We start from the raw sequence: 25,388 nt of genomic DNA on the forward strand, positions 1-25,388 counted from the left end.
GTAGGGTGGCAGGGTCAGTTTAAGTTTTACTGCATAAACAACAAAATCACTGTTTAACCGGATGAATCGCTCTGGCTAAATAGGCCCTTACAATACAAAGGATCAAGTACAGATGGCTTATCTGGCAGTTGCAATCTATGCATTTTTAAGGTCAAATCCGTTGAGGTTTAAGTTCAATACAGTAATTTTTGCCTTTCTCAGGTGAGCGGTTTTGAGTTCTGACAAAGGGATGCAATCATGTAACCACACTGCAAACAAGACATTTTCAACCATCTCCCCTCCCCGCCCCACCCCAACCTCTGGCCCTGTGCTTTCCTAGTCGATCCTTTCCTTCTGCCCCAGGCTCTGGCAACCACTGACTTCGTTTCTGTCCCTACAGTTTTGCCTTTTCCAAAATGTCCCATAAATGGAATCCTTACATATTTGAGAAAACAATGCTGTGAAACTTTTAAAAACTCTTTTCAATAAACATTTTGAGACATAATTTTTCTATGGTGATTCAGGGGGCACAGGATGTTACTGGTCAATCGCAGGTGTGTTTTGTTTAACCCAGGTGACATGCCTTGGCTTCTAGGAAGGCTGAACAGGTTTTCCTGATACCGTGGAGTGTCCAAGCTCAAGTTTTCTTTTGTGGCTAGCCCCATAGATCACATTCTCTTTCTTTCCGGTTTTGTTTTAAAGATTTTTATTTATTTGACACACAGAGAGAGTATGAGCAGGAGGAGAGGGAGTCAGAGGAAGAGGGAGAAGCAGGCTCCCCACTGAGGAGGGAGCCTGATGCAGGGCTCCATCCCAGGACCAGATCATGACCTGACCTGAAGGCAGATGCCCAACCCACTAAGCCACCGAGAAACCCCTTTCTTTCTGTTTTAAACTGAAAAGCCTGATAAATAATGGATAACAGAAATGAATTTGGGCTTGCTGAACTCGAGACCAAACTAAAAGACTGCACACAGCTATAGGTGAGAAGCAACAGGAAACATGAGGCAAGATTTTTTCCCCCCCAAGGCCTACCATGTTCTAATCAAATAAGGACTTTCTCAATTTTAAGTAAAGCTGGCAGGACTGGTAGAACATAAGAATGAAGACAGTTGAGTCTGGGGCGCCTGGGTGGCTCAGGGTAAAGCCTCTGCCTTCGGCTCAGGTCATGATCTCAGGGTCCTGGGATCGAGCCCCTAATGGGGCTCTCTGCTCAGCGGGGAGCCTGCCTCTCTGCCTACTTGTGATCTCTCTCTGTTAAATTAAAAAAAAAAAAAAATCTTTAAGAATGAAGAGTCAACTGCCCTTAGCTATGAAGCAACTGTGTCAAACAAAGTGACTCACTCATGCCAAAGTGGCACATGTAACCTCTAGAGCTACTAGGGGGTCGCTGTGCACACTTACTGTGTGACCTGGAGCAGCTGGCACTGGGCCCCTCGCAGGACAGGCCTGGGCAGGGACCTCAGAGACTATGCCAATTGGTTTGGAGACTGTTTCCAACACTTCCTCGCTGTGACTTTTAAAAAAATCACTCTGACCTCTTTTCTTGCCCATGTTCCCACACAGTTGGAGGCTTGATCCTTTGCGACAGGCGTGACTGATCATATTCCCAGTTTATTATGTCCTAGACTTTCTTAGGCTCTTGTCATAATGAAGTTATAAATATGGACAGAATGTCCTGCTGAAATATCTTTTTTCCCTTATTGCTTCTAAAGTCTGAGTCCACGTGTCCTGGGTGGGGACAAGGAGGTCCTCCTTTCAGGTGGCTGTGAACGACAAGACTATTCCTCGCCGGAGACAGTGACAGCCTTAGTCCTACCAGTGACCGCACTGGGAACTAAGGCACTAGAGGCGGCGCGGGTTCACCTCGCCGCCACGCCCCCCCGCCCCCTCCGAGGCAGGCGCGGACGGAGGCCAAACAGCCCGAATTCACCCCGCGCCCATTGCGCTCGCCACGCCTCAAGCTCGTCCTATAAGACACTGGCGTGTGTCCCCAAGCCCTGGACAACCGCTGGGGGCGGTAAGGTCGGTGCGCGACAGCTCCCGCCGTGACGTAGCCCGGAGCTTGGTAGCCACCCGCTGCCGCCCGCCATGAACGGCTCCCTGCGGCCGCGCGCCAGCAGCTGGCGGCGGGCAGCCACCGTCATGCTGGCGGCCGGCTGGGCGCGCCCGAGCCCTGCCGCGTCGTCGAGGCCCCCCGAGGGCTTCCGGCTGCTGCTGCTGCAGCGCTCCGGGAGCCAAGGCTTCCTGCCCAAGGCGCACGTCTTCCCGGGAGGCCTGGAGAGCACCGCAGACAGCTCGGCGGACTGGCTGCGCCTCTTCGCGCCGCATCACCGGCCGCCGCGCTTCGGCCTGGCGCCCGCACGGTCGCGGCCAGCCTCCTTCCCGGGGCTGCCGGACGACCCCGCCGCCGTCGCCGACTGGGACACCGCGGCGCTGCCGGATGACGTCGCCTTCCGCATCTGCGCCATCCGCGAGACCTTCGAGGAGGCGGGCGTGTTGCTGCTGCGGCCCCGGGCCGCCCTGCCCGCCGTTCCCGAGGTGGGCCGGGCGCTCGCGCCGCCTCCGGGCCTGGACGCTTGGCGCGACCGCGTCCGCCGCGACCCGCGCCACTTCCTGAGCCTGTGTGCGCACCTCGACTGCACGCCCGACATCTGGGCGCTGCACGACTGGGGCGGCTGGCTCACACCGTTCACGCGCCCCAGCGGCCGCCGCTACGACACGGCCTTCTTCTTGTGCTGCCTGAGCGAGCCGCCGCCGGTCTACCCAGACTTGACCGAGGTGGTGAGCTACCAGGTAGGGCGTGCTGGGCCGGAGTGGGGCCCACCCGAACTTGAGAATGAGGGCCCCGGCCAGCAGCCAAGGCCCACCTGGAACCTCCCGATAAGCCCAGGATAGAGAGGCTGATGACAGGTGTTCTCCCAACTATGATGGGGCTCCAGCTGGTGGACCTTATCTACCTAAGATCATGGCTTAGCCTGGCCTACCTTAAAGGTGTTCAGAACCCTTATATTAGCCTTCTGCTGGGCAAAATCCTCTAACACGAAGGCTGTTTTATAACGAAGGATTGACTTATCTCATGTAATTTATTGAATACGGGAGGAAGACTGGGTGGCTCAGTGGGTTAAAGCCTTTGCCTTTGGCTCAGGTCATGATCCCAGAATCCTGGGATCCAGTCCCGCATCGGGCTCTCTGTTCAGCAGGGAGCCTGCTTCCTCCTCTCTCTCAGCCTGCCTCTCTGCCTACTTGTGATCTCTGTCAAATAAATAAATAAAAATCTTTTTTAAAAAATTATTGAATACTGGAAGTGAGCAACAGTATGCGTGTAAGCATGTCTTTGGTTTACCTTCATGATCTCCTGCCTGACTGGGAGCTTGCTCATTCCTCCTGCCGCAGGGTTGGTTACCAGTAGTAACTAGCTAGCTGCGGGGAAGGCTCAAAATGCAAAAGTAACGTTTCTACTGAATGCATTTGGCTTTTTCAGAGTCCTGAGTTTGCGAAATTGTAAACTGAACCAAAGTCCGGTCGATGTAGCTTCCTCAGAGCCATAGAACCCACAGAGAGGGCATGGCACCCAGGAAGTCCAGCCCTTAGCCCTACAGGCCAAAGCCAGGACCTTGGTGAAATGCTCTCTGCTTTCCCCAGCTTCCCAGTCCAGGCCTCACTCTGCCTCTCCCATGGTTCCCCCAGGAGGGACCCGAGGAAGATCCCTGGAATGTACAGTGCTGCTCACCTGCGGGGCTCCTTTCTGAGCACTTTACCAGCATGAATTCATTTCATGCCCACCACCGTTAATTATGCCCTCAGATAACATCCTTTATGTGGTTTCAGTCTTAAATTCATGGAGACTCGTTTTATGGCCACCAGTATGGATCTGTCTTGGTGAATGTTCCCTTTGTACCTAAAAAGAAGAATGCTATGTTTGATGGAGTGTTTGTAAAAATGTCAATTAGGTTTAATTTGTTGGTAGTGACTTTCAGTTCTTCTGTGCCATTTTCTTGTTCTATCAGATATTGACAGGAATGCTGAAAAATTTTTTTAAGATTTTTTTAAAATTAGTCTCTACAGCCAACATGGGGCTCATATTGAGAACCCCGAGATCAAGAGCCGCATGCTCTACTGCCTGAGCGAGCTAGGTGTCCCAGGAATGGTGACATTTTTTTTTTTTTAAGATTTTATTTATTTGTCAGAGAGAGAGAGGGAGAGAGCGAGCACAGGCAGACAGAATGGCAGGCAGAGGCAGAGGGAGAAGCAGGCTCCCTGCTGAGCAAGGAGCCCGATGCGGGACTTGATCCCAGGACGCTGGGATCATGACCTGAGCCGAAGGCAGCTGCTTAACCAACTGAGCCACCCAGGCATCCCGGAATGGTGACATTTTTAATGAGTAATTATAGATTAGTCTTTTCCTCTTTTAGTTCTGTCAGGTTTTTCTTCATGTATTTTTTTAAAGATTTTTATTTATTTATTTACAAACAGAGATCACAAGTAGGCAGAGAGAGGGAGGAAGCAGGCTCCCCACTGAGCAGAGAGCCCGATGCAGGGCTCAATCCCAAGACCCTGAGATCATGACCTGAGCTGAAGGCAGAGGCTTAACCCACTGAGCCACCCAGGCACCCCTTCTTCATGTATTTTGAAGCTCCCTTGTAAGATGCTGCATAGACATTTAGGACTAGACATTTAGGACTGTTAAAGCTTGATGGATTAACCCTTTAATTATTTTGAAATGAGCTTCTTTATTCCTGGCAATATTTCTTATCCTGAGATCTGAAATTTCCTCTGTCTAATGCTAGTATAGCCACTCTCCCTTTTATTTGATTAGCAAGAGCATAGTATCTTTTTCCAGCCTTTAATTTTAACTTGTCTGTATCTTTACTTTTGTTTTATTTTTTAGAAAATTTATTTATTCATTTCAGAAAGACCATGAGTGGGAGGGCTTCACCAACTGTACCACCCAGGCACCCCTCTGTCTTTATATTTATTTATTTATTTTTAAAGATTTTATTTATTTATTTGACAGACAAAGACAAGTAGGCAGAGAGGCAGGCAGGGAGAGAGGAGGAAGCAGGCTCTCCACTGAGCAGAGAGCCCAATGTGGGACTCGATCCCAGGACCCTGGATCACGACCCGAGCCGAAGGCCGAGGCTTTAACCCACTGAGCCACCCAGGTGCCCCTGTCTTTATATTTAACATATGTTTCTTGTAGACAACATATGCTCTCGCCTTTTTTTTTTTTTTAATCAATAGCACAAGTTCCACCTTTCACTTGGGGTGTTTATATCATTTATATATGTCTATATATTTAAGTATTTATATTTAGTTCAAATCTATCATTTTGCTTTTAGTTTTTTTATCTGCCCTATTTTTTTTTAACTTGATTTATTTGACAGACAGATCACAAGCAGGTAGAGAGGCAGGCAGAGGGGGGGGGAGAAGCAGGCTCCCCGCTGAGCAGACCCTGGAACCCTGGGATCATGACTGGAGACGAAGGCAGAGGCTTTAACCCACTGAGTTACCCAGATGCCTCTCTGTCCTGTGTATTTTTCATTTCAGAAACTTTTCATTAGCCAACCTCTTGGGGGTGGGGTGTCAACCCAAATATTATTACCAAAATTTTCATGTTGTCTCAGAGGAATCTAGCAAGTCACATTAATGAATTAACAACTTCAGTTAGATTTGCATACTAACCTAACGATTTCAAATCTTTGATTGCCTCTGGAATAAACCTTAGGAGCCCCAACCTTTGTCTTCCACAGTGGTCATCTCCATCAGAGGCAACTAAGAGTTTCATATCAAAGGAAATTTGGTTTGCACCTCCACAATTCTATGAAATAAGAAGACTGGGAAATTTTGCCTCTCTCTCTGACTTGCACAAGTTTTGTTTGGATGGTGCATCAGAAGAAATGGAAAGATGGCTGCCGATCACATTTTTAACTGCTGATGGAATGCTCGAGCTTTTACCAGGTAAGTCAGTGAAGTACCAGTGCTTTTTCACATTTAGTATTCACATTTAATGCACAGGGCTGTATGGCAGTATTGCCCGGCATGGAGACATGAATTACTGTCGTTTTACACAATACAGCAGTTTATTAAGAAGGTCTAATTCTATAAAATATCCATAGTGTTTATTTTAACCAAAAGTTCTGAATATTTCACTTTATACACACACATATACATTTATTTAAATGTTTACTAGATCTTGACAAAGTTCTTTCTTATATATTCTCATATTTTTACATTTTAATTTTGAATTATGAGAACAAAGTATGAAGTTGAAAACTTCTGTTTTCAAGTACATTCTATTAAGAACTTGAAATTACGGGCAATCGTCAATTTATTTGAATTAGGGAGTTTGTTGGTGGTCAGTTGTTGGACAAGTGCCAGGTAGGGGTTTTATGGCAGTTTAGAGTGGAGTTTTGTAACCTGTCTCCCAGCTACTTGGCTTAGTTCTCAGAACGGTGATAATATTTGTTCCTCATCCTACAGAGGGATAGTTTAGTGGTCTTGATGTGTAAAGACAATTATTAGAACAGCCCACATTGAAACCCAACAATATATGGATATCAAGGCCAATATTGATATTGACTAGGATAAAGCAAGTCATGGGCCAGTCTAAAATTGATAGTTTGTGATGGAAAAATACCAATCATAAATACTTTTTATGTGCCCAAAGAAAATTCTTGGGTGGGGAATGGGACTGTGGAGAAGGAAAGAAATTTAGGTAAGCTCATAAAATTAGAGTTATTTAACACCTGTCTCAGTTCTAGACACGACAAAAATGAAAATAAATACCAGTGTATGTCACTAACATATTGCAATGTTTTATAACATAACACTGTAGAATCAAAATACTATTTTTCAGGAGACGAGCTGTACTTAGAAGATTCAAAATTTTTAGAAAATGCTATGTCCACTGGAAAAAAGACTGAAGAAATCATGAAGGAAGGCAAGATATTTCACCGGCTCGTTTTACACAGCCGCCATGTGTATAATCTCCACGTGACTCTCCAGTCAAAGTATAAACATGTTTATCCTAAGACCTATATAATAAGTAAGAGCCATTTGTAGAGCACTGCATATTTGTGCTTGCTTGGTTGACCGCTTGAAGTTGTCCTATGGAATAGGGAGGGTTGACTAGACCTGCTTGGAGCGCAAGGACCTGCCTGGAAGTTACAGTACAGTCTTTCACATTTTAACTGTATTACAGCACTTCCTTGCTTATTTCGTTCTTCAAAACTTACAATCTGGGTGCCTGGGTGGCTCAGTTGGTTAAACAACTGCCTTCAGCTTGGGTTATGATCCTGGAGTCTCAGGATCGAGTCCCATATCGGGCTCCCAGCTCCAAGGGGAGTCTGTTTCTTCCTCTGACTTCCCCTCTCATGCTCTCTCTCACTGTCTCTCTCTCAAATAAATAAAATTTTAAAAACAAAAACTTAACAGTCTCACACAAGTATAATGATCTTGTTCCCAGATTGAGGGAAAAAAAAACTCTCAAAAGGGTTTCCACTTCTGTATTATTTTTGTATTATTTTATTATCAAAAGTTTAAGGCATTCTCCTGCTATTGTCTGGTGTACTAGCACTTTCCTTGATGTGCTTGGGAGCTGGATCTGTGACTCCCTGAGACGTGCTGCTGGAATTAGTTTAAGGGTGTCTGATTACACAGGGAACAGTAAACTGAGACGACCTTCAGGTGACAGGATCATTATTTTCTTGTTATGTCTTTACCTTGATGATTAACCTTCAATTCTGTTTAATACTAAAAGGCCTTAGTTGTTAGGTTTATCAGATGGGAAACCTATTTTAAAGGCTATGAAGCCATAACAAAAAGCCATAATTCTTTTTACTCTGGAGTAGTAGCTAATGAATACTGAGATGTAGATGAATAGAGAGATGTAGAACTAGTCATCATTCATTGGTGTTTTATTAATAATGCTTATTTTCAATATAGGTTATTTTTTCATGTTCCTTTAAGAGGAATACTATTTTGATTAAAGATGGGAAATGGCTAAGACATCAATTCTGTTTTCAGATGCTTGACTATATCATCCATAATACAGTGGACTTTATTTTTCATGAAATGTCTTAATTTTCCTACCTATAAAATCTAGGTATCGATGAATAAGGTATATGTGTATTACTTAATCTTGGTTGGAGGAATACATCTAGATTAGTGGTTCTCCACCCAGAGCACTTTTGCTCAGGGGACGTTTGGCAGTGTCTGAAAACATTTTCGGTTGTGAGCTTAGCTGCTTCTACCACCTAGTGGGGAGAGCCCAGGGATGTGGTTAAATATCCTACAGAAATAGGACAGCTGTCCACAACAATTATCTTGTCAAGGTTCAGAAACTCTGATCTAAAGTAAAATCGCGGGGCGCCTGGGTGGCTCAGTGGGTTAAGCCGCTGCCTTCGGCTCGGGTCATGGTCTCAGGGTCCTGGGATCGAGTCCCGTATTGGGCTCTCTGCTCTGCAGGGAGCCTGCTTCCTCCTCTCTCTATCTGTCTGCCTCTCTGCCTACTTGTGATCTCTCTCTGTCAAATAAATAAATAAAATCTTTTAAAAAAAAAATAAAGTAAAATCGCTTTTCTTCAATGAATGGTCCCAATGTGTACATTCTGAGAACCATATACTGTTAGCATTCCCTCTGGCTTCTGTACCTACAGAAGTTCTCCTTACTGATTTGGCTTTGGGCAGAATACTGTTTCATTCTCACAGAAAACAGAATGTTACAGCTGGAAGAGAACTCACTGAGCACCATTATTTTGCCAATTAGAAAACAGAGACAGCTTCACATAGCTCATCAGTGCCATAGCTAAGAGTAGAACCCGATGCTTTGACAAGCAAGTGACATCTGTCGCCTACCACCAAAAGCAGAAATGGGAACAATTCGGCCCACCGCGTCTTGGTAGCATCGTCACCAGAGAAGCCACAGTACAGCCAAGTACTGGTGGAATAACGTTGTATTCACATGGAGAAGAGGCAGGGCAGAATCGGTTCCAGTAGTTCAGGTGAGGCCCCCACAGCCACCAGGTGTTCCCCCTGCAGTGGCCAGATATAGTCACCGGTTTGGCCAGGTGTCCTGGGATGCACGTGCTTACGCAGAGCAAAGGAGGACAACATTGAGTCTGAAACGGAGAAAGACGTCCCCCAGAAGGCAGTGAGGCCAGCACAGGCTGTGAAGACTCTGTTGGTAGTGGAATGTTCCAGGCTCACTTCCGTGGCTGGGAGAGAGCGGGGGAAACTGCACAGCACCGCCTTTCCCAACCCTCTTAGCCCTACACCCTTTTTGCTGGAGTTATGTGGTTCAGTGGATGATTTTAGGAGAAGTGACAAAGTAATTTGACGTAGTTTTCTTCATAACAATCTATTTTTGTCTTTTTCATCTAAATGAAACCTTGTCTTCCAAGAACTCCTTTTGGAAGACTCACTTGACTTCCTACCTGTTGTGATACCCTAGGGCCCCAACACAGAATAATAGGGCAGATCACGTGTCCCTACTCCTCTTCCTTCTAGACCCCTTCCTGCCCATGCTGGCATCCCTACCCCATGCCGTCTTCACCAGGACGCAGCCAGGAGAACTCACTTTCTATAATACTATGCAGACTCATGAAACCGAAGTTAAGATTCAGAAATAAGTACAAAGTCCGTGTTCGTTTCCGTTATCTACCTTCTTCTGTTGATTCCTCGGAATGACTTCCATGAGAATCCCAAACTGCACAGGCATCAGCATTTCTTTTATCTTTTTTTTTTTTTTTAAGATTTTATTTATTTATTTGACAGAGAGAGATCACAAGTAGTCAGAGAGGCAGGCAGAGAGAGGAAGGGAAGCAGGCTCCCTGCTGAGCAGAGAGCCCGATGCGGGACTCGATCCCAGGACCCTGAGATCATGACCTGAGCTGAAGGCAGCGGTTCAACCCACTGCGCCACCCAGGCGCCCAGGCATCAGCATTTCAAGTTAACATGTCTCGTCCTCACAGTTCTGTTAATAAAAATAAGCATGCCCTATCCTGTGGGAGACACAAAGGGCTCAGGTATGAGGGGACTTCTCTTCTGAGGGATTTTGAGAGGGGTACCCTCACATTTGGGCATATGTAGTTTTTTTGTTTGTTTGTTTGTTTGTTTGTTTTTAAAGATTTATTTATTTATTTGACAGAGAGAGATCACAAGTAGGCAGAGAGGCAGGAAGAGAGAGAGGAGGAAGCAGGCTCCCTGCTGAGCAGAGAGCCCGATGCGGGACTCGATCCCAGGACCCTGAGATCATGACCTGAGCTGAAGGCAGCGGTTCAACCCACTGAGCCACCCAGGCGCCCAGGCATCAGCATTTCAAGTTAACATGTCTCGTCCTCACAGTTCTGTTAATAAAAATAAGCATGCCCATCCTGTGGGAGACACAAAGGGCTCAGGTATGAGGGGACTTCTCTTCTGAGGGATTTTGAGAGGGGTACCCTCACATTTGGGCATATGTAGTTATTAACTGACTCTTCTCAAACCTCTATTTTGTTTTCAACTTCTCTGCAACTTTTCAACCACTTGTCCTCTTTCTCTGTAACTTCTCCTCTAACTGACCTTCAGCTTTTAGAGCCCTCATTACCTGTTCACATACCTTATTTGGTGAGGTAAGCAACTTTCAGGTTACATCCTTTAAAAAGAAAACTGCTTGCCCTCCATTTTGTCTTTTCCCCTTCTCAGTGGCTAAAAGTTGTGACCACGGGAGCAGCTTTCTCGGACCCAGACACAGAAGCCAGGTGTTAGGACATAACTGCCTGCCAGACTTGGACTGCTCACCTCTTGCTTGCTACGTGAAAGAAAATAGAAGCCACTATATTTTGGGGTCTCTTTGTTAAAACAGTTAAGCTTGTTTCCTAACCTACAATTTTCCCTTTAAAGCAGGGTCCCTCAGCACAGTCTTCCATATATCAGAAATCTACCAGTTATTTAAGCTAAAAATATTAGTCATTCTTGACTCCTCCTTTTGCTTTATATCTAGGGGACTAGCAGGTCCTGTTGATTCTGTTGCCTACAATTACCTTGAATTTCCCATTTTTTTTTTTAAGATTTTATTTATTTATTTGACAGAGATCACAAGTAGGCAGAGAGGCAGGCAGAAGAGGTGGTGGGGGTTGGGAGGGGAGCAGACTCCCTGCTGAGCAGAGAGCCAGATGTGGGGCTCAATTCCAGGACTCTGGAATCATGACCTGAGCCGAAGGCAGAGGCTTAATCCGCTGAGCCACCCACGTGCCCTGAATTTCCCATCTTTTTGTTCTCTCCACTGCCATCACCTTAGTTGAGCCCTAGTTATATTTTACCTAGACGCTATCAGCCCTGTAACAAATCTAAGAGCTAGTGTCTCCATCTTCATTCTTAACCTCATGACACATTCTCTCCTATTGAACTGGAAGAGTGCTCTCGATATCCAGATGTAAGCCATGTCCCATCACTGCCTTCATTAAAACCCTTTAGTGGGGGCGCCTGGGTGGCTCAGTGGGTTAAAGCCTCTGCCTTCTGCTCAGGTCATGATGTCAGGGTTCTGGGATCGAGCCCCAAATCGGGCTCTCTGCTCAGCAGGGAGCCTGCTTCCGTTCCTCTCCCTCTGCCTGCCTCTCTGCCTACTTGTGATCTGTCTGTCAAATAAATAAATACAATCTTTAAAAAAAAAAAAAAACCCTTTAGTGGCTTTTCTTCACATTTAAAAGCTGAATTTACTGTGGCCTGCAAGGCCCTACCTTTCTCTCTAATTTCATACCTCCTACTACGCTCCCATGAGAAGGGTCTTCTTTCTGTTCCCTCATTACTCAAAGTTCCTTCCCACCTCAGGATCTTTGCACATACTGTTTGCCTTGAAGCAAACTGGATCTCTAGTTGTATTTTTGTTCTTGAGTCGCTGTTACCACTGTGTCAGGAAAACAGATGAGGACATGAGGATTGTTGGCATGTATAAAAGGAGATTCCAGGGCAAAGGGGAGAAAAGCATTATTTAGAGAAGAGAATAAATTTTGCTTGAGATAAAGAAAAATGTTGATCTTCGGGTAAAAAGATCTTGTTGCTGTCATAGGAAAACTAACAAAAATTGCCCAATATCTGGATGATATTTTGAATTTCAGTGATAAAGAATGCAGATTTTCAGGAAGAAAAAGAGAAGATTGCTCACAAAGGTAGAAAATCAGGCCTCTGAGTGTGTGTGTCAGGATATACTGACAGGATATACTTTTAAACAGAATATAATGAGCAGGGGGAAAGGATGTGTGTAGTCAATAGTTCTATTGTGTGAAAGTCACACACAATTTTCATTTACATATGCTCTGAAAATTCCACCTGTTCTGAAAGAATTCACTTGATAGAAATATTGTGGATAACAGATTAATCAAAAACATTTAAAGTAGAAGTAGGTGGTAGAAGTCCTAACGGTGAGTGTGGAAATGAATTAAGTATAAGAAGTAAATATGAATAATATAACTATAAAGCACTGTAAATGTTTTGAAAGACATATTTTATAAATTTAAAATGGATGAAAGACTTAAATGTGAGAAAGGAAACCACCAAAATGCTAGAGGAGAACATAGGCAACAATCCGTTTGACCTCAGCCATAGCAACTTCTTGCTAGACCCATTCCAAAGACAAGAGAAACAAAAACAAAAATGAACTGTTTAGACTTCATCAAGATAAAAGTTTTCCACACAGTGAAGAAAACAATCAAAACTAAAAGGCAGACTACGGAATGGGAGAAGATATTTGCAAATGACATATCTGATAAAAGAGTATCCAGGGTGCCTGGGTGGCTCAGTAGTTAAGCCTCTGCCTTCAGCTCGGGTCATGATCCCAGGGTCCTGGGATGGAGCCCGGATCCGGCTCCCTGCTCAGTGGGGAGTCTGCTTCTCCCTCTCTTTCTGTCTGCTGCTCCCCCTGCTATGCTCTCTCTCTCTCTCTGTCAAATAAATAAAATCTTAAAAAAAAAAGAGAGAGAGTATCCAAAATCCATAAAGAACTTATCAAACTCAATACCCCCCCAAAAAACAAATAATCCAGATAAGAAATGGGCAGAAGACCTGAATAGACATTTTTCCAAAGAAGATATCTACATGGCTGGCAGACACATGAAAAGATGCTCAATATCACTCATTGTCAGGGAAATACAAATCAAAACCATGATGAGATACCACCTTAACACCAGTCAAAATGGTTAAAACTAACAACACAGGAAATAACAGATGTTTGCAAGGATGTGGAGAAAGGGGAACCCTTTGACACAGTTGGGGGGAATGCAAACTGGTGCAGTTACTCTGGAAAACAGTATGGAGGGTCCTTAAAAAGTTGAAAATAGAATTACCTTATAATCCAGCAATTGTACTAATAGGTATTTACTCAAAAGTAACAAAAATACTGATTTGAAGGGGCACATGCACCCCGATATTTATAGCTACATTATCTACAATAGCCAAACTATGCAAAGAGCCCCAAATGTCCATCAACTAATGAATGGATAAAGAAGAGGTGGTATATATATTATATATTATATGGTGGTATATATGGTTTTGTGATAACAAATACCTCTGTAAGTACTCACTTTGTCAGCATATATACTAAAATTGGAACACAGAGAAAATTAGCATGGCCCCTGTGCAAAGATGACACATAGATTCATAGAGCATTCCACATTTGGGGGGATTAGGGAGCTCACTTATTGTGAAGAGCACGAGGTGATTAAAATAAAAAGTAGGTGTTTTTTAAAAGCAAAATGCGTGTTTTTAAAAGCAAAAATAACTAGTAGAATTAAAAATAAGAAGGTCACTTTTCAAATCAGTCGAAAACAAAACATAACCCCTAATGCAAAAGATAGAAAACAGTTTAAGGGGCGCCTGGGTGGCTCAGGTTAAGTGCCTTCAGCTCAGGTCATGATCTCAGGGGTCCTGGGATTGAGCCCCATGTCAGGCTCCCTGCTCAGCAGGGTGTCTGCTTCTCCTTCACTCTCTCTCTCTCTCTCTCACTCACTCGCTCACACTCTCTCTGTAAAATAAATAAAATCTTTAAAAAGAAAAAAGAAGAAGAAAACAGTTTAAGTGGCAATGAAACAAAAGCCAAAGACTTACAGTGAAATGATTCAAGTAGGAACAATGTCAACCATGACAATATACAAAAATGGGTTAAATTTATTCATATATGAAAACTCTCAGATTAAGTGTATTAAAGCCTAATTAACTAGAAAAAGAACAAGCTAAGCTCAAAATTGGTAGATCAAGGGAAATAGTGATTACAGCAAAAATCAATGAAGAGACAGGAAAATAATAGAAAAGGTTAAGAAAACTAAGGGTTTGCTCTTGAAGAGATAAACAAAATTAACAAGACTTTAGCTAGACTAAACAAGAAAAGACGACCCAAATCAATAAATTTATAAATGAAAGGGGAGACATTACGAAAGACATCAAAGAGATACAATGGATCATAAGAAACTACTATGAACAACTGTATGCCAACAAACTGGGTAACTTAAAGAAAAGGATAAATTTCTAGAAACATAAAACCTACCAAAACTGAATCAGGAAGAAATAAAAAAATCTGAACAGACCAATAAGGGATAAGATTGAAGCAGTAATCAAAAAGCTCCCCAAAATGAAAAACTCAGGACCAGATAAATTTACTAGTGAATTTTACAAAACATTTTTTTTTAAGATTTTATTTATTTGACACAGAGAGATCACAAGTAGGCAGAGAGAGAGAGGAGGAAACAGGCTGAGCAGAGAGCCCGATGCGGGACTCGATCCCAGGACCCTGAGATCACAAGTAAGCAGAGAGGCAGGCAGAGAGAGAGGAAGGGAAGCAGGCTCCCTGCCAAGCAGAGAGCTGGATGCGGGGCTCGATCCCAGGACCCCGAGATCATGATCTGAGCCCAAGGCAGAGGCGTAACCCACTGAGCCACCCAAGCGCCCCAATTTTTGGAATTGTTTGAGAAGGATTGGTGATAAGTCTTCTTTAAATGTTTTGTAAAGTTGGGCGCCTGGGTGGCTCAGTGGGGTGAGCCGCTGCCTTCGGCTCAGGTCATGATCTCAGGGTCCTGGGATCGAGTCCCACATCTGGCTCTCTGCTCGGCAGGGGGCCTGCTTCCTCCTCTCTCTCTCTGCCTGCCTCTCTGCCTACTTGTGATCTCTCTCTGTCAAATAAATAAATAAAATCTTTAAAAAAAATTCCAAAAATTGAAGAAGAGGAATATTCACAAGCTTATAAGGCCAAGAGTACCCAGATAGCCAAGCCATATAAAGGCACTACAAGAAAAGACTACAGGATAGTATCTCTGATGAATATAGATGCAAAAATTCTAAACAAAATACTAGCAAAATGAATTCAGCAGCACATTAAAAGGATCATATACCATGATCAAGAGGGATTCATCCCTGGGATGCAAGGATGGTTCAACATATGCAAACCAATAAGTGTAATATATCATATTAAAAGAATAAAAGACAAAATCACCTGATTATCTCAATAGATGCAGGAAAACATTTGATAAAATTCAACATCTATTCATGACAAAAACTCAATAAATTAGGTATAGAAGGAACGTACCTCAACATGACAAAAGCCATAGATGACAAGCTTATAGCCAACATCATTCTCAGTGGTGAAAGGATGAAATATATTTCTCTAAAATCAGGAACAAGACAAGGGCGGTCAGTCCCACAACTCCTATTCAACACAGTACTAGAAATCCTAGGCAGAACAATCAGGCAAGAAAAAGAAGTAAAAGACATTATAATTGGAAAGGACAAAGTAAAATTGTCTCTGTTTGCAGGTGACACGATTTTATATACATAGAAAAATATATGTAAAAAATCCTAAATATCCCACCAAGAAACTTAGATCTAATCAATAAATTCAGTAAAGCTGTAGGATACAAGATCAAACTTACAAAAATCAGTAGCATTTCCATACACTAAAATGAACTATCTAAAAAAGAAAACAATCTCATTTATAAGAGCATCAAAAATAATGAACTACTTAGGAATAAGTTTAACCACAGAGATGAAAGATCTCTAAACCAAACTGTAAGACATCGATGAAGAAACACAAATGGAGAAGACAACCTCTGTTCATGGATTGGAAGAATTAATATTGTTAAAATGTCCATACAATCCCATATCATGTTTCCATTCAATTAACCCCTATGAAAATTTCAAGGACTTTTTTTTTTTTTTGCAGAAATAGAAAGAAAAAACAATGTTAAAATTCATGAGGAACCATAAAAGACTGACCCCAAATAGCAAAAGCAGTCCTGAGAAAGGAAAGCAAAGCTGGAGGCATTACACTTCCTACTTCAAATTATATTGCAAAGCTATCATAGTAGAATTGGAAAGGTATGGTACTAGCATATTGGCAGACACACAGACCAATGGAATAGAATCAAGAACTCAGAAATAAACCTATGCATATACAGTCAACTAATATTTGACAAAAGAGCCAAGAATCCTAAGTGGAGAAAACCTAGTGTCTTCAATAAATGGTGTCAGGAAAATCAGATACTCACATGCCAAAGGATGAAACTACACCCCTGTGTTATATCACTCATAAAAATGAACTAGGAACATATAAAAAGCTTTACTAAATGTGAGACCTGAAACCATAAAACTCCTAAAAGAAGACATAGAGAAAGGGCTTATTGACATGAATGTTGACAACCAACTGAAAATCTGCACAGCAAAAGAACCAGTCAGCAGAATGAAAAGGCAAGCCACATATCTGATAATATTAATATCCAAAATACATAAGAAACTCACTTAGCCAGAAAAATCCAAAATGGACAAAGGATCTGAATAGACATTTTTCCAAAGAAGATGTTCAGATAGGCAGCAGGTACATGAAAAAATGTTCAGCATCAGTAATTAATAGGAAAGTTTAATTAATAGGAAATCAAAACCACAATGAGGTACCCCCTCACACCTGTTGGAATGCTTCTCATTAGAAAAGCAAATAACAATGTTGGTGAAGAGGTGGAGAAAAGGGAAGCCCTGTGCCCTGTTGGTGGGAATGTAAACTGACACAGCCACTAAGGAAAACAGCATGGAGATTTCTGAAAAATTAGAAGTAGAACCACATGATGCAGCAATCCCACTCTTGGGGGTATATCCAAAGGAAATGAAATCTATTCTGAAGAGATATCTGCACCCCTATGTTTATTACAGCATTATTTATAATAGCTAGGACATGGAGACAAACTGTCCATAGATGGATGAACGGTTAGGGAAAAGGCGGAACAGTATAATATTCCTATATCCTATCCATATGTAAATGTGTTCTAATATATATGATATATGTAATTTTCATTAATTAATTATATATAATGGAATACCACTCAGCCATAAACAAGGAAGTCCTGCCATTTGTGAAACATGGATGGACCTTGAAGGCAATATGCTAAATGAAATAAATCAGACAGAGGAAGACAAATACCGCATAATCTCACTTATATGTGGAATCTCAAACAAAACAAAACAAAACACCACACCCATAGAAACAGAGATCAGATTTTTAATTGCCAGAGGTGGGTGGTACATGGTGCAGGAATTAGTGAAGGTGATCAAAAGGTACAAACTTTCAGTTATAAGTAAGTTCTAGGGACGCCTGGGTGACTGGGTCTATTGGGTGGCTGCCTTCGGCTCAGGTCATGATCCCAGGGTCCTGGGATCCAGTCCCACATCAGGCTCCTTGCTTGGCAGGGAGTCTGCTTCTCCCTCTGCCTCTGCCTGCCACTCTGCCTGCCTGTACTCTCTCTCTTTCTGACAAATAAATAAATAAATAAAATGTTTAAAAAAAGATAAGTAAGTTCTAAGAATGTATTATACAATGTGATGACTACAGTTAATAATATTAGGTTGTGTATATGAAAATTGCTAAGAGAGTAGATCTTTTTTTTTTTTTAAAGATTTTTATTTATTTATTTATTTATTTATTTTTTTTTAAAGATTTTTTTATTTATTTTATTTGACAGACAGAGATCACAAATAGGCAGAGAGGCAGGCAGAGAGAGAGAGGAGGAAGCAGGCTCCCTGCTGAGCAGAGAGCCCGATGCGGGACTCGATCCCAGGACCCTGAGATCACGACCTGAGCCGAAGGCAGCGGCTTAACCCACTGAGCCACCCAGGCGCCCAAAAGATTTTTATTTATTTATTGAGAGAGAGGTAGTGAGAGAGAGCATGAGCAAGGAGAAATCAGAGGGAAAAGCAGACTCCCCATGGAGCTGGGAGCCCGATGCGGGACTTGATCCCAGGACTCCGGGATCATGACCTGAGCTGCAAGCAGTCGTCTAACCAACTGAGCCACCCAGGCGTCCCAAGGGAGTATATCTTAAAGGTTCTCATCACAAGGAAAAAACTAACTGTGAGGTGATGGGTGTTAACTAAACTTATTGTGGTGATTATTTCATAATATATACGTATATCAAATCACTATGTTAAATGCTTTAGACGTCTACAATGTCATGCATCAACTGTATCTCGAGCTGGGAAAAAAGAAACGAAACCTAATTATAAGTCAATTAAAATAATTCTGCAAGAAAGCTAAAAGTAAAGAGAAAAAACATGAAAAGCTTAGAGATTATTAATTAGACGAAGTATCAGTGTACAAAGCAGTAAATGGGACAAGGTTAATTTTAATTTGATAGTGTATAGTTCAAAATGGAGATATGGGAAACTTGTAGTGAATAACAACATTGAGCTGTTAAAATACACTAGAAACAGGGATAATCTGATAGATGTTTATTATTAGTGGGAACTATGAACAAGGCATTCTCTGACAAAAAGATCAACTCCATGAAAGACAACTGAGGTGTCTGGGGGAAACACTAGGCAAGAACCAGGCTTGTATCTTTGGGCTATGATCCCATAACTGTAATGTCCTCTCTCTCTCTCAACTGATGCAAAATGTCTCAGAAATAAAAGCAAAACAATTCTTTTCTTAAAAAATCAACAGACAAATGATTAAGCCAGCTTTGGGACCAAACTTCTTTTTTCGTTTTCTTTTTCTTTCTTTTTTTTTTTTTTTTTTTGTCAAAATGAGAATATTTTAAAACTAGGGAAGTGCAGACTGTTGTTTAGAGTTGATGTCTCCTAGGTAAGAGGATTTGAACTACATTTGGGAAAGAAGAGATCTTGGAGGGAGGGAAGAGAGAACAGGCCCTTCCTGGGCTCATTTTTAAGAATTATGCCAGTTCCAGGGGCACCTGAGTGGCTCAACTGATTAAGCATCTGCCTTTGGCTCAGGACATGATTACAGGGTCCTGGGATTGAGTCCTACATCTGGGTCCTGCTCTGTGGGGAGATGCAGACTCTACCTTTCTCTCTCTCAAATAAATAAATAAAATAAAATAATAATAATTAAAAAAAGAATTGTGCCAGTTCTGTAAAACTTGGTTCAGTTCCTCTCTCTTCCACCCCAACCATGAGCACAGTGAGGAGAGAATGTTCTGGTAGTCCTGCTGGATTGGAGGTCTTGCTATCTCAGACTTCCCCTCCTGCCATTCCTAATGCTTTGTTTTCTCTCCCTTTCTCCTTCCCTTGGGAACTTGAAAGATGCTTTGGGATGAGAAGCAAAACAATAATAGATTACTCTCCACTTAGACCATTTGCAGAACCAGAATATCCTTCCCATAAAGGGAAAAACTTTAATTTTCTAACGCCTAACATCACTTCACGGTGCCCGCAGAGCCAATCTGCTTGTGACAGCTTTTGATTGTTTGCTGTACCATGAACTGGCCAAATTTGTTCCTGACCAATATTTAACATTCTTGCACCACTGGAATAAGACTTTACCCTACTTGGCCGTGGCTTAAATTTTTTTTTTTTTTTTTTGTCGTGGGCTTTACTTGGTAGCATTTTATTTGCGATTTCAGCTCCTATGATGATAAATGGAATTAGTCTATTAGTCTATAGTTCTTTGTATTGTCTTTGTCTGGTTTTAATATCAGGACTTAATTGTCTTATGAAAATGCACTGGGAGTCTTTTCATATTATTATGTTGTGGAGTAATTTTTTAAAAGATTTTATTTTTAAGCAATCTGTACACCCAATGTGGGACTCGAACCCACAACCCCAAGATCGAGGCACATGCTTCACTGACTGAGCCAGCCAGGCACCCCTGTATAATCAACATATTACATTACTTTCAGGTGCACAACACAATGATTTGATATTTATATGTCTTTTGAAATGATCACCACAATAAGTCTAGTGTCCCCAAACATAGTTACAAAAAAATTGGTTTCTGGTGATGAGAACTTCTAAGATCTATTCTCTTATCAACTTTCAAATATTTTATTAACTAAAATCACCACGCTGTACATCACATACCCATGAATTACTTATTGTGGAGTAATTTCTAAAACAAGCCTTCCCACTACCTAGTGGTGGTATGTGTGTGTGTGCGGGGGGTGTGTGTGTGACAGGTTACAGGTACCGAACTGATCCCCTTCAGCCTCAAGGGAACTAGGAAGCAAGATGGAGAAATACTTCCATTTTCTGAGTTCTGTGTTGAAACATCATATGTAGCATGGGCTCTAGTCAAAAGAAAAAGAAATGTTGACCGTAAACCAAGAACTGGGAGAAAGCTGTACTCTGCATTTTCTTTGGGGCTTGGGAACAGTTCCTGGGACCTCCTGTTTAAATAAGATCTGGTCCTTTCACACCGTTCTGACAAAGTGTGGAGCTTTCAGGTTTGTTGGTCCTTCCAGATGCCTCCACTGGAGGTGAAGCCTGGTTAGTACAGTTCATCAACAGGTGAACCTCATGTACTCAGCAGCTGTGTTTTCCTCCTTACTGGAAGTCCACACACCTCTCTTCTCCAACTCTCCTGCCTGAGATTTTAAGCAGTTCTGCTGCTTAAAAAATCTAACAGGCTTTTAAAACTGGATGCTTTTGTGAGCATTCTGTTCCCTGAAAACATAACCCCACAACGGCCATGCTCAAGAAATTGGTGCAAAATTAAAAAAAAAAAATTTTTTTTTTGCCATCTTGTTGGTTCCCTTATTAGAAAGTTAATACCTCTTCACGTGGGCTTAAAAAAATTTTTTTTTCACGATCAAGATATTGAAAGATTCACCTGTAAAACCACATAGGCCCGAATTTTTTAAAAATTATTTATGCTGTGGTTCCTTTGATTTTTAAGGAATATTCATGTTTCTTCTTGTGTGTTGACTTATTCAAATGCTGGAGGGAGATTCCTGGGGTAGTAATAAAAGCTAACCATCCCTGAGTGCTTCTTGGGTGCCCTTTATTTAACGGTATGACCCCATCTAATTATGAGTCTCATTTTTTTAAAAATTATTTTTTATTAACATTTAATATATTATTAGCCCCAGGAGCACAGGTCTGTAAATCACCGGGTCTACACATTTCACAGCAGTGAGTCTCATTTTTTAAGCGAGAAAAACTAAGGCGTCCAGGTGTTTAAAATTTAGAGAACTCTTCGGTGCCGCAGCAACAAATACACGTGCCAATACACGTGCCGGGAAGAGCCAGGCGTTGGAGGCTGCAGTTTGGTGACCAGAACGGCCAGTGAGTGACAGAGTCTGGAGGAGCCCTGCCAGCTAAGGGTCAGGTGGGAGGAAACCTGGGACCCAAAGCGGGAGGCTGAGGTGGAGGGTGTGGGGAGGGGATGTGGCCAGGAGCCCCCTTCCCCCTCAACCCACTCCCCACCCTCACATTAGTGACCGGGTGGGCCTCTTTCTCAGCCTTAGGGCCACCAGGTGGAGGCGGGCCCCACGAGCTGACTCCTGGCGCTTGAGACGCTGGCGGGTGGGGGGCGAGCCACGTGATGCCCGGCGCCCTCCACGGCGCGCCCCCCACCCCGGGCGTGTCTCCTCCCCGCGCCCCTGCCCCGCCCCGCCGCACCCGGTGCTGTGCGCAGGGCGGCCGGCAGTTGTCCCGTCCCGGCCGTTGGCGCCTCGCGGGCCTTCTAGAAGCCTCGAGGCTTGCCGGGCAGGGGTCGGACGTGGGAGGGGCGCAGTGCCCAAGCCGCGAGCGCGCTCCCGGCAGCGTCCTTTTGGGAGGGTGCGGAGCGTCGCGGCTGGTGTGCAGCGGCCTGCGGGTCCCGGGGGCCCCCACGGAGGGCGGAGGCCGGCAGTGCCACGAGTTTTGCCCGCGAAGCGCCTTCCGAGTGAGGGACGACGGGAAGACCCGGGAAGGGACGCGGCCGCGACGGTGCTGGTCTCTCCACGCCGGTCGTCCGGCGGGAGCGACGCGCGGGGAAGATGCTCGAGGTGCTGGTGCTGAAGGTGAGCGAGCGCCCAGCCCCGGCCGGCCGGCCTCTCCCCGCGCAGGGGCCGCCCCGGCTGCTCACGCCGGTCTTCGGACCCGCGGGTGGGCTTGCCGGATGGGGTTCCGGACCCCCGACTGCAGATCGACAACACGAGATTTCAGTTCCAGGTGTGCCCAGGTGTTGTTTGGGACTCAGTAAAAAGTTACTCATCATGGATTTACTGACTCTGCAACCTTAGCGGGGGAGGATGGACCGTAACGCCTTCTCCCGCGCTCCCCCGTCCTGGGAGGCGCTGGCGTAGAGCCCCCGGGCCCCGGTCCTTGAACACGGGGACCTTCGGCTGGTCCTCTCGGGGTGGGGGAGGGTGTCCCCATTTCAGGGTCCTTGTGGCAACCACCCCTCCACACCCGCCCCTCCCAGCTTCACGCGGGAAGCTGCTCGCTCGCGCCCCTGGACTCTGGCGGCCCCTCCCCACGCGTGCGCCCTGGGGCTCCGAACCGCAGTCCTCGGGCGCGTGAAGGAGGCGGGGCGTGCCGGCAGCTGCAGCTCCGAGTCGCGTGGGTAAGAGTTACGAGGCCGAAGGCAGGGCGTGTTCACGAGGTTAGTTGGAGGGAGGAGTTTACAAACCAGAGCAAACGGGTGGGTTTTGGTCTCTGGGAAAAGGAAATACAAAAAAAATTTTTTTTGTTTTTTAATCATGCTTCTGTGGGCGGAGGAGAGGAACGTAGCAAATGATGGATTTTTTTTTTTTTTTAAAGATTTTGTTTATTTATTTGACAGAGAGAGAGAGAGAGATCACAAGTAGGCAGAGAGGCAGGCAGAGAGAAAGGGGGAAGCAGGCTTCCTACCGAGCAGAGAGCCCGATGCGGGGCTGGATCCCAGGACCCTGAGATCATGACCGGAGTTGAAGGCAGAGGTCTTAACCCACTGAGCCACCCAGGTGCCCCCAAATGATGGATTTTTAAAAACCATTAATTTTCGGGGCGCCTGGGTGGCTCAGTGGCTTAAGCCACTGCCTTCGGCTCAGGTCATGATCTCAGGGTCGTGGAATCGAGTCCCACATCGGGCTCTCTGCTCAGCAGGGGCCTGCTTCCCTTCCTCTCTCTCTGCCTGCCTCTCTGCCTACTTGTGATCTCTCTCTGTCAAATAAATAAATAAAATTCTTTTTTTTTTTTTTATTTGATCACAAGCAGGCAGAGAGAGAGAGAGGAGGAGGAAGCAGGCTCCCTGCTGAGCAGAGAGCCCAATGCGGGGCTTGATCCCAAGACCCTGAGATCATGACCTGAGCCAAAGGCAGAGGCCCAACCCTCTGAGCCACCCAGGTGCCCCAATAAATAAAATTCTTAAAAAAAAATTAAAACCATCAATTTTCCCGCTCCTTTTTTAGGTCTTAGGTAATTTATATGAGCAGAGATTCATGGACGTTTGAAGCATCAGATTTTTTTAAAATTTTATTTATTTATTTTTACAGAGAGATCACAAGTAGGCAGAGGCAGGCAGAGAGAGAGAGGGAAGCAGGCTCCCCGCTGAGCAGAGAGCCCAATTCGGGACTCGATTCCAAGACCCTGAGATCATGACCTGAGCTGAAGGCAGCGGCTTAACCCACTGAGCCACCCAGGCGCCCTGAAGCATTTGATTCTTACAGAGAATTTACTCCAAGACTTTTTAGGCTTTTCATACCTAACTGGCAAGCCCCTCTCCATCACCAGTTCTAAACAGGCATCTCCTGTTTCGCCTGTAGGAAGACAGGGCTATACTAGGGTTGCACCGGGGCAGAACTGGGGGCAGGAGTTGTTGGATTCTCCCTGTCTCAAATTTGGGAAACAATCCCTGTCTTGGATCCTTTTCTTTACCCTGTCAGCTCTGCTCTGTCCACATTTCCGGCTCTTAATCTACTGGCCCTCAGCGAATTTTCTATACATACAGGAGTAGTTCCCTAAGTGTGCTACAGGTTGCAGTTGTAGTTCTCCAGGTTAATTTAGCTTTTACGTGGATGCAGATTTTTCCCTCAAGTGCCCATCAGGAGATGAATGGAGAAGCAAAGTGTGGTCTATACATATAATGGAATACTACTCAGCCTTAATAACAAAGAAAATTCTGATACATGTTGTAATATGGATGAACCATCCCTTGTTAAGTGAAAGAAGCCAGATACAAAAGGACAAATACTGTATGATTCTACTTCTGTGAGGTTCCTGGAGTACTTAGATTCAGAGAGACAAAGTAGAAGGGGGTTTGCTCAGGGGCTGAGGGGACACGGGTGGGGGATTATTACATAAAGGGTGAGGGTTTCAGTTTTGCAAGCTGAAAGGAGTTCTGGAAATGGATGGTGGTGATGTGGTTAATGCCACTGAATTTGGTGAAGAGGGTAAATGTTATGGGTATTTTACCACAAAGTTATTATTAAAAATTGTTTAAATGTCCAATTAATATTTGTTGTAATGGATTTTAGAAATAACAGAAGTAGCATCAGAAGCCTGTTAAGATGAATCTCATGAAGAAAAAGGTGTTTATTGAAAATAATTTCTTAAGAAAGCAGCCCAGGCAAACGTGCCATTATGTTGGAAATGAGTCAGGCAGAGAGTATGGTGAGACCTAGTGGGAGTCCCGTAGATGGGCTTGTTCCCGCAGAAGGTTTACAGGAGAGAAGAATTAGCCATGGCATCTTTGTTGGGGTGACTGGCACCAGAAAAGCCCCAGGGTCATTGGTCATAGAATCAAGCTGTGTTCCAGAAGGACTGTTGACAGTAGGGTGTGGACCCTTCAAATGGACAGCTTGTGCCAAGGAGGAGTGGTAGGGGCTAAGCAGACAACGGGTGACATGGATAACATTCTGAAAGCTGCAGTTTGTGAAATCCCTACTGGGGTAAAGCAGCTATTTCCTGGCTCACATGAACGATTTCAGTGCTGTCCATGGGATCCACAAACAGTATTTCAAGAGTGGTTTTCCTGCGCAGAGGAGGTCGTGTTGAGATGAAAGGTCCAAGGACCTCTTGCATCAGCATGACTGTCAGTGGGTCAGGTCTTCCTGTTTCGTTTGGAATTATCACAGCTATTTATTTTAAGATTTTATTTATTTGAAAAAAAAAAGATTTTATTTATTTGACAGAGAGCACACAAGCAGGGGGAGTGGCAGGCAGAAAAAGAGGGAGAAGCAGACTCCCCACTGAGCAGGG

At 44.1% G+C, this 25,388-nt stretch overlaps 2 protein-coding genes and 1 non-coding gene across 4 annotated transcripts in view; all 3 read left to right on the forward strand.

Annotated features, from left to right (window-relative positions):
- The first annotated feature begins 1,879 nt into the window (after positions 1-1,879).
- Positions 1,880-8,571, forward strand: NUDT19 (nudix hydrolase 19). The gene is made up of 3 exons (XM_059152688.1): positions 1,880-2,775; positions 5,733-5,940; positions 6,839-8,571. Exons 1-3 carry the CDS (start codon positions 2,071-2,073, stop codon positions 7,042-7,044), a joined length of 1,119 nt encoding a protein of 372 aa, XP_059008671.1. The 5' UTR covers positions 1,880-2,070; the 3' UTR covers positions 7,045-8,571.
- A 4,958-nt stretch (positions 8,572-13,529) lies between these two features.
- LOC131818993 (U6 spliceosomal RNA) lies at positions 13,530-13,633 on the forward strand. The gene has a single exon (XR_009349006.1). It is a non-coding gene; the product is annotated as a U6 spliceosomal RNA (small nuclear RNA).
- An 8,225-nt stretch (positions 13,634-21,858) lies between these two features.
- TDRD12 (tudor domain containing 12) overlaps positions 21,859-25,388 on the forward strand; it is a 70,882-nt gene continuing 67,352 nt past the window's right edge. Inside the window, exon 1 of one of the 2 annotated variants that reach the window (XM_059150992.1) lies at positions 21,859-22,228. In XM_059150992.1, coding sequence (XP_059006975.1) covers positions 22,205-22,228 — 24 coding nt within the window. In that variant the 5' untranslated portion in view covers positions 21,859-22,204. The remainder of the gene's footprint in view (positions 22,229-25,388) is intronic. The other variant, XM_059150991.1, reaches the window with a different exon arrangement.

This window comes from Mustela lutreola, chromosome 16 (assembly GCF_030435805.1).
Source record: "Mustela lutreola isolate mMusLut2 chromosome 16, mMusLut2.pri, whole genome shotgun sequence".
Taxonomy (NCBI): domain Eukaryota; kingdom Metazoa; phylum Chordata; class Mammalia; order Carnivora; family Mustelidae; genus Mustela; species Mustela lutreola.

What these genes read in the sequence shown, in the direction of transcription:
- NUDT19 (XM_059152688.1), top strand. Translation starts at nt 2,071, where the DNA reads ATGAACGGCTCCCTGCGGCCGCGCGCCAGCAGCTGGCGGCGGGCAGCC. An exon ending in CCGAGGTGGTGAGCTACCAG is followed by an intron (nt 2,776 to 5,732) that starts GTAGGGCGTGCT and finishes TGTCTTCCACAG; the next exon opens with TGGTCATCTCCATCAGAGGC. An exon ending in AATGCTCGAGCTTTTACCAG is followed by an intron (nt 5,941 to 6,838) that starts GTAAGTCAGTGA and finishes ACTATTTTTCAG; the next exon opens with GAGACGAGCTGTACTTAGAA.